This window comes from Oncorhynchus mykiss, chromosome 22, assembly GCF_013265735.2.
Source record: "Oncorhynchus mykiss isolate Arlee chromosome 22, USDA_OmykA_1.1, whole genome shotgun sequence".
In the NCBI taxonomy this organism is placed as follows: Eukaryota; Metazoa; Chordata; class Actinopteri; order Salmoniformes; family Salmonidae; genus Oncorhynchus; species Oncorhynchus mykiss.
In genome coordinates this window covers 9,739,825-9,755,042 of record NC_048586.1, presented here as the reverse complement: position 1 = coordinate 9,755,042, position 15,218 = coordinate 9,739,825, and the positions used below count along the sequence as shown (strand labels likewise).

Genomic DNA, 15,218 nt, shown 5'->3' with positions numbered 1-15,218 from the left:
TCTCACAGGCAGCCCCTGTCCCAGCTCCCTAACCCCAGCCCTCTCTCCCAGGCAGCACCCGTCCCAGCTCCCTAACCCCAGCCCAGGATAGATCCTCCAACTCTCTCCCAACTCTGCAGCAGTGAAACCCAACACTGTCTGCCCCCATCACTGTCAAACCCCCCCCAACACATCATTTCACCCTCCAATAGGCACCACTGCAGACTGAAACTTTAACATCCATCCATCTCTTATCCACCCACACTGGGAACAGGGAGAAGCCACACCACCAGAGAACTGGTGGCTGGCCTGGCTAGGTCAAAATGTCTCACCAAGATTGACCTATGAGGTGACCCAGCTACTGGAGAACAACTGCCCTTGTCTAACTCCATTCTTTATTATCATCACAGTTGTTTTATGCCAAGAGAACCAGGGGTCATCAGCAGTCAACAGCTAGACGTACTTGGATACATGCTGTTTAAGTAGCAACTCACCTTCCAGTAGTCCGACTGTAAACTGTAGTATCTCTGGTATGCAGATAATGCTGAGAGAGAGAGAAAAGTTACTGAAGACAAATACAATGGGGTTACAATAAGTTTACATTTCACCATCTCCATAACACAGATTCTTTCCATTCAATCTTGTGGTGCCACTACCTCAAGCAATATTGGACTGAATTTCTGCCCAGGGCATTAAAAGAAACTGTTATTTGAAGTTAACACTCCCAATAAACACGCATTCCAGAAAACACACAAATGAAATGTTAAGAATACTAGAGAGACATCTTCAGTCAACTCTGTCAGACTTTTAGTCATAGAAAGCCTCGAGCCATCTACAGACAATGGCAGTGGAATTGCATAACGGCAGAGAAGAGAATGCTCAGACAATCAAGTGTGACAACAGAGAGAGCAGACCACTCCACATTAGGGGTGTGAACATTTAAATGAAATTGGGATTTTTAACGCTAAGAAAAACCCATAACTGAAGAAAAAAAATAGTGTTTGTTTTTTCACAAAATTAAAATCACAGTGCACTGGTCACAAAACATATTTCCTGTGTTATAACCTAACTAGACGATAGGCTATGAAGACCTGGAGTCAACACTGGGAGTCGACGTGCCAGGAGTGGAGGAATAAAACAATTTGGAGTCGACGCTCCACCACTACGTCAAAAGTTGGAAAAATGGAAAAGAAAGGCAAGCAACAGCAGCAAAGTCCTGTATGGCAATACTTTGAGAAGTTAAATGAAAAGGAAATACAAACTTTGAGATGTGGAAGTGAGGTACAGTAAAGGTAGTACATGTGCAATGCTTAACCATCTGAAAGGGACGCACCGTGAGACCTAAACCGTTGCCGACAGCAGTGCAGAAACATTGTGAATTCACGCGGAATTTGATGGATTTCTCTTATCCTTTTAACCAGAAAACCAATAAGTAAATGGCTGTTTAAACGCTAAGAACATTTTTACATTTCTTACATCCCTACTCCACATACAAACATGACAGTCTAGTATATCCTTTCCTAGTCTTTTTGTACGTGGTTTCTGGAGATTAAGAGCGAAGGCGTGTAGTCTTGCTGGCGGATGCTGCTGCTTTAAATCCCAATGTCGAAATACTACATTCTGCCAAACATACAATTACAAAAGCATTTCTGTTACATTAAGGACACAACTAAAAGGGCTGCAGTAGCCTAAATGGATTTGCTGAATGTCAGCTGCAATTCAGACATTTACAGCAAATTGGTACAGCTTAAATTCAGGATGTGATCTGTCAATCAACTCAAGTGTGTGTGTGTGTGTGTGTGTGTGTGTGTGTGTGTGTGTGTGTGTGTGGTGTGTGCATGCATGCATGTTCACCTTTTGGATAGTCCTGCAGGAGGAGGTTGAAGTGTCCCAGCTGGCAGAACATCTCTGGCTCTACCTTCCCTTCTGCCTTCAGGATGGCAGAGTCATAGCAGCTTACAGCCTGGAGAGAGATGGGAGAGGAAGGTTACATTTGAATCATTTCAACACCCCTTAGCCTATTAGACAGTGGCCTAAGGACGGTCCACAACTTTTAGAAATCCACACCTAAATCTAGGCCTAAGTCTCCACAAAAAAAAAATAACTTCTGTAATGCCAAGAAATAGTGATGATTGCAAGAGGAACTTCAAAACAATGACAGCCATCTAATCATTTACAAAGAGCAACACGCAAGTCCATCGCCTAGCTTGAATATCACTGAACCATATGATTGATCCTCTCATAGAATAGATACAGGTATATGGCAGAGGTTGACCCAGACACACATAGCAAACGGATGTCTTTTTCAGCGGCCACACAAATCTTCCAGATAGTTAGAACCACAGAAAATCAAAAGAGGGAAGTGAGTGTGTTTGTTTGTACCCAGTTTTGCTGAGTGCCAAATGAGAGAGTAGCTCCTAGAAAACGGCCAGTGTGCTAGAGGCTGGAGCCTCACTGGGTGAATAGGAAGGAAGCGCAACACAAGCTTATCATCATCACCAGGACATAGCCTCGCCACTCAGCCCAAAGCATGTCATAGAACGAGAGCAGTCTGCCTAAGCCATTTCAAAACATTCAAATCCTCCAACTTGATATGAAAACGACATTTGCATTCATTAGATTTGTTATCCCGGTGCAGGAGCAATTGTATTCCAGGAACCTAGAGTAAAGCTGTGTTTATGTGCTCATCCTTTAACCCAACATGTCCAGCGTCCACTGACACCGCAGAGCAGGTACTGTATTGACTAGGGAGTAGAGGTCGACCGATTAACCTGATGAGTGTAGGCGGCAGTATTTTGATGTTTGGATGAAAAATGAAACTGCCTATTTCTCAGGCCCAGAATATAGAATATGCATATAAATTGTCAGATTAGGATATAAAACACTCAAGTTTCCAAAACTGTCAAAATATTGTCTGGGAGTATAACAGAACTGATATTGCAGGCGAAAAACTGGGGAAGATCCAACCAGGAAGTGCTGTTTTTCCTGAAACCTCTCTATTCCATTGCATGCCTTCCCTCCATTTAAAAGGGATATCAACCAGACTCCTTTCCCTATGGCTTCCACATGGTGTGAACAGTCTTTAGACATAGTTTCAGGCTTTTATTCTGAAAAATGAGCGAGAACGATCACATTGCGTCAGTGGATGGCTGGGTGCCAGCAGAGTTTTGCATGCGCAACAGCTTGGAGCAGACATTTTCTCTCTCTCTCCTATTGAAAAAGCTACGGTCCGGTTGAAATATTATCAATTATTTATTGTAAAAACAACCTGAGGATTGATTATTAAAAAAAGTTTGACATGTTTCTACAAATTTTACAGATACTATTTCGAATTTGTCTGCCCATCATGACCTGCACGAGCCTGTGGATTTCTGAACAAAACGTGCAAACCAAATGGAGGTTTTTGGATAAAAAAATAATCTTTATCGAACAAAAGGAACATTTATTGTGTAACTGAGAGTCTTGTGAGTGCAAACATCCGAAGATCATCAAAGGTAAGCGATTCATTTTATTGCTTTTCTGACTTTCGTGACAAATCTACTTTGCTGCTAGCTGTTTGTAATGTTTTGTCTGCTGAGAGAGATGTCCTAACAAACGCTTGGATAGCTTTTGCTGTAAAGCTTTTTTGAAATCTGACACACCAGGTAGGTTAACAACAGGCTAAGCTGTGTTTTGCTATATTGCACTTGTAATTTCATGAACATTTTATATTTCTAGAAATTTAATTTGAATTTGGCGCTCTGCAACTCAGCGGATGTTGACGAAAATGATCCCGATAACGGGATGGGTGCGCCAAGAAGTTTTCATAACAATCGGAAATCAGTATTTTTGGACGCCGATTTTGCAGATTGTTTATTATATTTACACCTTTATTTAACTAGGCAAGTCAGTTAAGAACACATTCTTATTTTCAATGACTGCCTAGGAACGGTGGGTTAACTGCCTTGTTCAGGGGCAGAACGACAGATTTTTACCTTGTCAGCTCTGGGATTCAATCTTGCAACCTTACGGTTAACTAGTCCAATGCTCTAACCACCTGCCTCTCATTGCACTCCACGAGGAGCCTGCCTGTTACGCAAATGCAGTAGAAGCCAAGGTAAGTTGCTAGCTAGCATTAAACGTAACTTATAAAAAACAATCAATCATAATCACTAGTTATAACACATGGTTGATGATATTACTCGTTTATCTAGCGTGTCCTGCGTTGCATATAATCGATGCAACGCAGGGGGATGATTTAACAAAAGTGCATTTGCGAAAAAAAGCACAATCGTTGCACGACTGTACCTAATCATAAACACCAATGTCTTTCTTAAAATCAATACAGAGGTATATATTTTTTAATCTGCATATTTTGGCTAAAAGAAATCCAGGTTAGCATGCATTATTAACCAGGTGAAATTGTGTCACTTCTCTTGCGTTCATTGCACGCAGAGTCAGGGTATATGCAACAGTTTGGGCAGCCTGGCTCATTGCAAACTAATTTGCCAGAATTTTACGTAATTATGACATAACATTGAAGGTTGTACAATGTAACAGGAATATTTAGACTTAGGGATGCCACCCGTTAGATAAAATACAGAACGGTTCCCTATTTCACTGAAATAATAAATGTTATGTTTTTGAAATTATAGTTTCCGGATTCGACCATATTAATGACCAATGGCTCGTATTTGTGTTTTATTATGTTATAACTAAGTCTATGATTTTATAGAGCAGTCTGACTGAGCGGTGGTAGGCACCAGCAGGCTTGTAAGCATTCATTCAAACAGCACTTTGGTGCGTTTTGCCAGCAGCTCTTTGCAAGCACAGCGCTGTTTATGACTTCAAGCCTATCACCCTAATGGCTGGTGTAACCGATGTGAAATGGCTAGCTAGTTAGCAGGGTGCGCGCTAATAGCATTTCAAACGTCACTCGCTCTGAGACTTGGAGTGGTTGTTCCCCTTGCTCTGCATGGGTAACGCTGCTTCGAGTGTGGCTGTTGTCGATGTGTTCCTGGTTCGAGCACAGGTAGCGGCGAGGAGAGGGATGGAAGCTATACTGTTAAACTGGCAATACTAAAGTGCCTATAAGAACATCCAATAGTCAAAGGTACAGTGTGGAGAACAAGTATTTGATACACTGCCGATTTTGCAGATTTTCCTACTTACAAAGCATGTAGAGGTCTGTAATTTTTATCATAGGTACACTTCAACTGTGAGAGACGGAATCTAAAACAAAAATCCAGAAAATCACATTGTATGATTTTTTAGTAATTAATAGAATTCTGTGAATAACACTAACACAATCTTTTATCAATGTTTATTATGAGTATTTCTGCAAAATCACTAGATGTGTTGGAATCAAAACATTACTGCACGTAACTCGCCAATGTACACTGAGATTTTTGGATATAAATATGCACATGATGTCCTATGAGTGTCATCTGATAAAGATCACCAAAGGTTAGCGATTAATTTTATTGTAACGGTTTTTGTCGTCTGAAGAGGAATCGGACCAAACAAAAATAACAAAGCAAATAACCGAAACAGTCCTGTAAGGTGCAAAACACTAGCTCTAAGGTCAGGGCGTGACATTTATCTATATTTCTGTATTTTTGTGACTCTTATCTTTGGCTGGAAAAATGGCTGTGTTTTTTTGACCTAACATAATCATATGTTGTGCTTTCGCTGTAAAGCATTTTTGAAATCAGATATGATGGGTAGATTAACAAGAAGTTTCTCTTTCATTTGCTGTTTTGGACTTGTTAACGTGTGAAAGTTACATATTTCAAAAAAATACTTTTGAATTTCGCACGCTGCCCTTTCAGCGGAATGTTGTCGAGGGGTTCCGCTAGCGGAACGCCTGCCCTAGAAAGGTTCAAAGTAGAGGTCGACCGATACCGATTTTTCAGCGCCGATACCGATTATTGAAGAATCAAAAAGGCCGGTACCGATTATTGAAGAATCAAAAAGGCCGATACCGATTAATCGGACAATTTTTTTCAATGTATTTGTAATAATGACAATTTCAACAATACCGAATGAACACTTATATAATACATCAATAAAATCAATTTAGCCTCAAGTAAATAATGAAACATGTTCAATTTGGTTTAAATAATGCAAAAACAAAGTGTTGGAGAAGAAAGTAAAAGTGCAAAATGTGCTATGTAAGAAATCTAACATTTCAGTTCCTTGCTCAGAACATGAGAACATATGAAAGCTGGTGGTTCCTTTTAACAGGAGTCTTCAATATTCCCAGGTAAGAAGTTTTAGGTTGTAGGAATTATAGGACTATTTCCCTCTATACCATTTGTATTTCATTAACCTTTGACTATTGGATGTTCTTATAGGCACTTTAGTATTTCCAGTGTAACAGTATAGCTTCCGTCCCTCTCCTTGCCCCTACCTGGGCTTGAACCAGCAACACAACGACAATTAGCACGCGCTAACTAGCTAGCCATTTCACTTCGGTTACACGAGCCTCATCTCGGGAGTTGATCGGCTTGAAGTCATAAACAGCGCAATGCTTGACGCACAACGAAGAGCTGCTGTCAAAACGCACGAAAGTGCTGATGGAATTAATATTTACGCGCCTGCTTCTGCCTACCACTGCTCAGTCAGATACTTAAGATACTTGCTCAGTCAGATTATATGCAACGCAGGACATGCTAGATAATATCTAGTAATATCATCAACCATGTGTAGTTAACTAGTGATTATGATTGATTGTTTTTTATAAGATAAATTTAATGCTAGCTAGCAACTTACCTTTGCCTGTTACGCGAATGCAGTAGGCCGTCTCGTTGTGGAGTGCAACGAGAGAGAGGCAGGTTGTTATTGCGTTGGACGAGTTAACTGTAAGGTTGCAAGATTGGATCCCCCGAGCTGACAAGGTGAAAATCTGTCGTTCTGCCCCTGAACAAGGCAGTTAACCCACCATTCCTATAGACTTATTTTGCAAAGAGAATCCTACTGGATATTCCGATTGGAAACCATGTCTCCAAAGGGGCATAATGAGGACTTTCCCAATAGCCATTTCCTGGGAACACCATCTGATTCATGTATCATTATGACAGCCACTGTTTGCAACATACGTTTTGTTTACCTGATTTGAATGGTTATACCAGGTATAATATTCACACAATCAATGTCTCAATTGTTTCAAGGTTTAAAAACCTGTCTTTAACCTGTATCCTCCACTTAAATCCACTTCAATCAGTGTAGATTAACAAGTGACATGATTAAGGGATCATAGCTTTCACCTGGATTCACCTGGTCAGTCTGTCATGGAAAGAGCTTGTTTTGTACACTACGTGTATATTGTTTTTGCGTTGCCCCTTTCAACTTAAATATGTAAAAAAAAAACGCCCTAATTAGTGCTTGTCTTATGTCTATAAATATGGGTGTGGTAAACTTCCTGTGAAATGACCTGACAAAGACCCTAGCAGGGTGGAAACGTTGTCTGTTTATTAATAAAAGGTATGTGGTGGAGCTTATGAGTGTGCAGGCTTCATTCTTCATTCTTTTACACTGAACAAATATAGATATGCAACAATTTCAAATATTTTACTGAGTTTCAATTTATAGGAAATCAGTCAAATTAAATAAATTCATTAGGCCCTCATCTATGGATTTCACATGACTGGGAATACAGATATGCATCTATTGGTCACAGATACCTTAATAAAAAGGTAGGGGCGTGGCTCAGAAAACCAGTCAGTATCTGGTGTGACCACCATTTACCTCATACAGCGCGACATCTCCTTCGCATAGAGTTGATCAGGCTGTTGATTGTGGCCTGTGGAATGTTGTCCCACACAATGGCTGTGAGAAGTTGCTGGATATTGGAGGGAACTGGAGTCGTCTGTCGTAAACGTTGATCCAGAGCATCCCAAACAGGCTCAAGGGGTGACATATCTGGTCAGTAAGAACTGGGACATTTTCAGCTTCCAGGAATTGTGTACAGATCCTTGCGACATGGGGCTGTGCATTATCATGAAACATGAGGTGATGGCGGCAGATGAATGGCACGACAATGGGCCTCGGGATCTCGTCACGGTATCTCTGTGCATTCAAATTTCCATCGATAAAATGCAATTGTGTACGTTATCCCGTAATGCCTGCCATACCATAACCCCACCATGGGGCACTCTGTTCACAATGTTGACATCAGCAAACCGCTGATTATTTTGACCACGTGTCTGCCTGCAAGCGGAACATCTTTGCAAGTGTGTGAGTGTTTAGGCTACCTGCCCCTTCCAAGCATAGGCTACTGTACTGACGTTACAAAGTGATTCAGAAGACGGGGAGAGAGACTTTTTAATTAGCTAGAGAAGAATGAACTTATTCAATGCTAATTAATGATACTGTAGGCCTAGTTGTCACACGTGTCACTTTAGACTCATTAACTACAAAAACCTTGTTATCTAGCTAGCTCAAAGGACATTCAAAGTTCTTCCATAGAAGTTGCTCCTCCTAGGTATAATTATGTGGACCTAATTCAGATAATTTGTCAGAACAAAATGCCCAGCGCTTCAAGCCTCTTCCTCAACCCTCGCTCGCCCTCTTCCCACCTGCAACATTTTTGTCACATTTTGCGCCATAGGCTAGTGTAGCCTATCACGCATGTAAACAACTAGCTTGCCTACTCTATCCACACTGATTGGTGAAGTAATTGAATTAGCTAAATGTAAAACTATATATATATATATATATATATATATATATATATATATAAATTAAATACCTGGTGGATTGCACAGGTTAAAAAAGGAACCGAAAGAAGAAAGAAAGTTGTTTTATATTTTGGGGGTTCGAACCGGTTCAGCACTTTATTTTGCTGGTACGAACAGTGGAGTAGAACAAAACAAAAAACAATTAGTGGTTCTGTTAAGATCTAAACCATTGTGAAATAATTTAGGTTCCAACCTCTGCTTTAAGCACAGTGGTCCCCCAGCCAACCCTGGTCCTGGAGAGCTATGTGGTGGCAGGCTTTTGTTCGAGCCCAATAATAAACACACACCCAGGTTTAGTATTCAAACATCTGCCAAATGTCCAAACAAAGAGTGTTAGTACAGTACTAGGGTTGAATGGCGGGAACCCGGTTACCGAGATTTACCGCCCAAAACGACTCCCTTTTCCCAGGATAAATAACAGCGAGAAACTGGTAAATTATAATAAATTATTTATATGAACAGCATTGCGTGAAATGGAACTGTTAAATTACATGCCATGTCTAAATCTGGCTTCTCTATGGCCTCTGCATGATGAATCACCACTCAGGGTGGGGACAAAGAGACCATCTCAGAATGGAGCGCAATTCACACTTCAGGTGTAGACCTAGCATCTCATCATGGCAACTTTTTCTTGTGACAGGTAGGCCTACATTCGCTGCAACATGGTCTACGATACAGTAATATAAAGACTGAATAAGCGTCTAATTTACCCATCTCCATCTGGCTTTTGGGGGTCACCTTGTTTTGTAATTAAGGAATTATATTTTTTTGTATTGCAACTGCAGTTTTAGAAAAGCCTGTCACTTGAATATCGTTGCTGTAATATCAGTGCACGCGCGAGCACTCTCTCACAGCATGTCTCTCCATCAACTCCTTTGAAATTTCATCCAGAGTTTCAAGTTCCTTAACAAACTATCATTGTCCGAACACACCAAGACAGTCATGAAGAGGGCACAACGCTTCTTGCCCCTCAGGAGACTGAAAATGTGTGTCAGGGGTCCCAGATCCTCAAAACGTTCTACAGCTGCACCATCGATACCATACTGACCGGTTGCATCACCGCCTGATATGGAAACTGCTCTGCATCTGACCGTAAGGCACTACAGAGGGAAGTGCGTACAGTCCAACACATTACTGGGGCCAAGCCCCCTGACACCCAGGACCTATATACTAGGCGGTGTCAGAGGAAGGTCCAAAAAAAAGAGTCTCCAGTCGACCAAGTCATATACTGTTCTCTCTGCTACCGCACAGCAAGCGATGTCGGAGTTCCAAGTCTAGGTCCAAAAGGCTCCTTAACTTCTACCCCCAAGCCATAAGACTGCTTAACAATTAATTAAATGGCCACCTGGACTATTTACATTGATGACACCCCCCTTTGTTTTTACACTTTTGAACTCTATTTCTTGAACTGTATTGTTGGTTGTTTCTTGTGCAATACGCTGGGCTCTCCTTAAAAAAAACGCTCCTTAGATATTGGAGTCCCATGCAGTAAAAGCGAGACAGGAATAGCTTGCTGGACATAATTTTCTTACCATTTCTTATAGAAATAGACTATTCAAAGTTAAATACAGCAGCCAATAGATCTCACAGGTAGTTTGAAAGAAGGCCTGGGAGGAGCTTAGGGGCCATAGGTGCCTGTACCGTACTGGCCTGAAGTCCTCGGAGAGAGAGGACAAAGAAATTAAAAAATATACACACACGGTTTGGATACACCTACTCATTCAAGGGTTTTTCTATATTTTTACTATTTTATACATTGTAGAATAATAGTGAATCAAATCAAACTTTATTTGTCACATGCTCCGTATACAAGAAGTGGATACTTTTATTTTATTTATTTCACCAGGTAGGCCAGTTGAGAACAAGTTCTCATTTTACAACTGTGATCTGGCCAAGATAAAGCAAAGCAGTGCAACAAAAACAACAACACAGAGTTACACATGGGATAAACAAGTGTAGGCTTCACCGTGAAATGCTTACTTACAAGCCCTTAACCAACATTGCAGTTCAAGAAGAAAATATTTACCAAGCAGGCTAAAATAAAAAGTAATAGTAAAAGGTAACACAATAAGAAAAACGAGGCTATATACAGGGGGCACCGGTATCGAGTCAGTGTGCAGGGCAGGGGTACAGGCTAGTTGAGGTAATCTGTACATGTAGGTGGGGGCGAAGTGACTGCATAGGTAACAAACAAACAGCAAGTAGCAGCAGTGTACAAAGGGGGTGGTGGTGGGGGGGGGGTTCTAAGCTGCCAGCTTGGGGGTAGATGCTGCCGTCTCTGAAAATTGTATGGGCTTTCCTCAGACACCGCCTATTATATAGGTCCTGGATGGCAGGATGCTTGGCCCCAGTGGGCCTTACGGTCAGATGCCGAGCAGTTGCCAAACCAGGCAGTGATGCAACTCTCGATGGTGCAGCTGTAGAAACTTTTGAGGATCTGGGGGCCCATGCCAAATCTTTTCAGTCTCCTGAGGGGGAAAAGGTTTTGTCGTCCCCTCTTCATGACTGTCTTGGTATGTTTGGACCATGATAGTTTGTTGGTGATGTGGACACCAAGGAACTTGAAACTCGCAACCCACTCCACTACAGCCCCGCCGATGTGAACGGGCCCGCCTTTTCCTGTAGTCCACGATCAGCTCCTTTGTCTTGCTCACATTGAGGGAGAGGTTGTTATTCTGGCACCACACTGACAGTTCTCTGACCTCCTCCCTATAGGCCGTCTCATCGTTGTCAGTGATCAGGCCTACCACTGTTGTGTCGTCAGCAAACTTAATGACGGTGTTGGAGTCGTGTTTGGCAACCGTTGTGAGTGAACAGGGAATACAGGAGGGGACTAAGTACACACTCCTGAGGGGTCCCAGTGTTGAGGATCAGCATGGCAGACGTGTTTTTACCTACTCTTACCACCTGGGGCAGCCCGTCAGGAAGTCCAGGATCCAGTTGCAGAGGGAGGTGTTTAGTCCCAGGGTCCTTAGTTTAGTGATGAGCTTCATGGGCACTACAGTACCTCCAACCACCTCCCCAAATATGCCCTAATAAAGGTTAGCCTACATGAAGCTTACCCTTTCTGCCTGTCCATCCATTGGCATGAAGAACCTAAAAAAATTAAAGAGTTCCTCTCTATAATAGGAACTAGTGCATACATGGTACGGTACAGTAACCAAACAAATCTTTCCAATTTAAGGCAACCCTTTTCTTCTCTACCTCTCTTTATGGAGCGGGTCCAGAGCAAACACTAGCGCTCTGTTTTCTCTCCTTAATTATCAGCTAAAAGCATGCCATGTGTCGAAGCCAAGAGGAGAGGGTTTAAATAAAAGGGGAAAAAAGAGGAAGGTTCCGTGTCGTGCTGGCTGGATCCCCAGTGGTCCGAATCCCCTTAAGTGACATGTTTTTAGTTTCAGCAGCAGCAGAAGCATAGCTCTCTCTGCTCTGCATCAGCAACATTTCTACTCATTTTATCAGACATTATTCATAACATCAAAGTCTCACAGAGTGACTCATTACCTAACCAGTCAAATAAATATGAATGTACCAGTGTTGCATTATGAAGATGACAGAGTTAGGTTAATGGTTTTCAACTTGGTTAATTGACTAAACAAAATCTCAGAATACATATACAAAAAGGAGAAGTACACCAGAAAGTAACAGGCCTACGCCTGTGTCTTTCATCAGCCATGCGTCTATACATAGTAGTGTGGGGTAAACCGGTGGTCCACAAACCTCCCTTCACCCCGACTATCTGTGACCACACTGGATATTATTTGAGCTTTTCGCAGTTATATGATGGTGCAAGTCCAAAGTGAATGGGACATGTTCATATATCTATCACAAACACACAAAAATGACTGTAAAGAGTAGTTCATATAAAGACGCCTCTTTTCAAAACAAAGTGCTTAGCGCGTGTATAGTCGGTGCGTGAGCTAGCTGGCCCCAAGTGTCCCACCAATAAGAGCTCGAGCTCTGACAGAATACTTGTCTGCTGCAGAACTAATCTTGGATTTGTTTCTTAAAAATGTATGACATAATATGGTGGCGACTGGAGAATCAAAAGGGTAAAAAAAATTACTACTTTGGTTGGGGTTGTGGTGATAGCCACATGTTGATGACACACTGGAGACGTAGCTAGCTACGGTTGTAGCTAGCTATAACCTTATCTAGCCTGTTTAGCCAGATACCTACTGATCCCTAGTGCAGTGGTGTAAAGTACTTAAGTAAAAATACTTGGAAGTACTATTTAAGTAGTTTTTGGGGTTGTTGGTATCTGTACTTTACTATTCCTTTACTACATTCCTAAAGAAAATAATTTACTTTCTACTCCATACATTTTCCCTGACACCCAAAAGTATGTTACATTTTGAATGCTTAGCAGGACAGGAAAATTGTCCAATTCACACACTTATCAAGAGAACATCCCTGGTCGTCCCTACTGCCACTGATCTGGCAGACTCACTAAATGCTTCATTTGTAAATTATGCCTGAGTGTCTAAGTGTATCCCTGGCTACCTGTAAATAAAAATAAAAATGGTGCTGTCTTGCTTGCTTAATGTAAGGAATTTTAAATGTATACTTTTGATACTTACGTATATTTTAGAAATTCAATTTACTTTTGATACTTAGGTATATTTTAAACCGAATACTTTTAGACTTTTACTCAAGTAACGTTAGTATATTACTGGGTGACTTTCACTTTTGCGTGAACCATTTTCTATTAAGTTAACGTTATCTTTACTTTTACTCAAGTATGACAATTGGTACTTTTTCCACCACTGGTGGCTAACGTTAGTTAATGTTACATTACACAAACTACCGACGGATAATGAAAACAGCAGCGAAAAACAAAACGTTTTTTGTTACTCATCTTGCTTCAATGCTTAGCAGTTAAATAATATCATATATATATATATATATATATATATATATATATATATATATATATATATATATATATATATATATAGAGTAGACAACGTAGCTTGCTAGCTTTATATGGACTAGCTAGCTAACGTTAGTTAGCCAACTCCTCTCCCACCGACCCCGCCATCTTGGGCTGATCCGCAGCTATTACTAGTGACTTATTACGTTAAATTAACAAAACAACATACCATTCGAGCAAACCTGACACCAATGACCTGGCAATCTATGAGACAGGACACGTACGTTATGCTAACAGCAGCTAGCTAAGTATACACTGGTTATTCAGCTACACCGGACAGGACGCTCCTAACTTGGGCCGTGAAAACGTTCATGGTCGCGAGCTGTCCATCGTTGATTGCAGCGCGTGCATAATGTTACAACTTGCCAGGGCCACTATTTCAGCACCAAGTGAAGTTGGTGACATTGGGACGGACATTAGAATTATGATTTCCTGACCAACTTATTGCCTTCCAGTTAGAACCAGTCTTGTTTGTTCAGCTGTCAAAAGTGTGCAGCCACCAGCCAGCAATGCCCCCCAAGAATTAACATTGCCAGCAACATAAATTGTGGTAATAATAGTAACTGGCTTGCTACCATGTAATTCCAAAGCCAGGTCTGTGCTCTTGTGATATACTATAAGTGCATGACTGGTGATAGTCAACATAAAACTATTCACACTGGATAGGGCATGATGTAATCGTCACTCACTTGCTAAATCCGCCTGGCCCCTTGCTAATGGAATGGGATTTTAGTTAAGTTTAGTAAATATCCAGCTTTCAAGCAGGGTTTTGTGAGGTCCCTGGCACTTATTCCAGATGATATGCAGGGATCAAGAGTGCTAGCGGAGACGGGCGAACTGGTCCTATCTGTGACATACCTTTAACAGTAAGGCCTTCGTTCTGGCGCCATCTTCATGAAGCCTCTGAAATCCAAACAGTGAACTGCAAAGTATAGGACAACACAGGCGGTTCCGTATTACTTTGGGGATATATACGTCGTTTTTTAAGAATTGAATGCACGAAAACTCAGCACAGAAAAACACATACAAAAGAAGTGCATTGTTAATTCGCGAACCTGTCAATTTTGACCAAGCTTTCTCTCTCCTGCGATGTTAGCTTCGGAAAGTCCTCTTCTATTTCATTCGCTTTTCCCGCCGCCATTTTATTTTCCTCATCACCAGCAGCGCCGAGACTTCGAGCAGTAGCAGAGGCAGCAACGTCGAGCGACACTCCGCACGATTTCATGAAAAAGCAACAGGGAAGCGGCGACAAACTCCACCAAAATATAATAAGAACGAAAGTACACCACCTTATCCAGCACTGAAAACGTAGCTTAGCCGAGTGATTGCCAAATCCTCAAGAAAAACAAGACCCGTCCAAAAAAGCCTTCTTCTCGCATGGTTGTACACAAAATACTACATGTATTAATTGCCAATTAATGCATGGAGTAGAGTTGATGCCGGATTGTACGATATGGCGTTATTTGGTAATATCATAAACTTCCCCCCACAGAACAGCTCAAAGTTGTTGTAATTGTCACACAGGCGAACGCACGCCGCCACCGTAAGAACGCCCTCTCCTCTCCGTAACCAATGAATGTATCTGT

At 41.5% G+C, this 15,218-nt stretch overlaps 1 protein-coding gene across 3 annotated transcripts in view; it reads right to left on the bottom strand.

Annotated features, from left to right (window-relative positions):
• kdm6a (lysine (K)-specific demethylase 6A) overlaps window positions 1–15,214 on the bottom strand; it is an 89,725-nt gene extending 74,511 nt beyond the window's left edge. For all 3 annotated transcript variants that reach the window (XM_036958693.1, XM_036958694.1, XM_036958695.1), the window contains exons 1-4: window positions 14,688–15,214; window positions 14,491–14,554; window positions 1,834–1,942; window positions 474–523 (exon numbers count right to left, since the gene is read on the bottom strand). In XM_036958693.1, the coding sequence (XP_036814588.1) occupies window positions 474–523; window positions 1,834–1,942; window positions 14,491–14,554; window positions 14,688–14,857 (393 nt within the window). In that variant the 5' untranslated portion in view covers window positions 14,858–15,214. The remainder of the gene's footprint in view (window positions 1–473; window positions 524–1,833; window positions 1,943–14,490; window positions 14,555–14,687) is intronic.
• Between the last annotated feature and the right edge of the window lie 4 nt (window positions 15,215–15,218).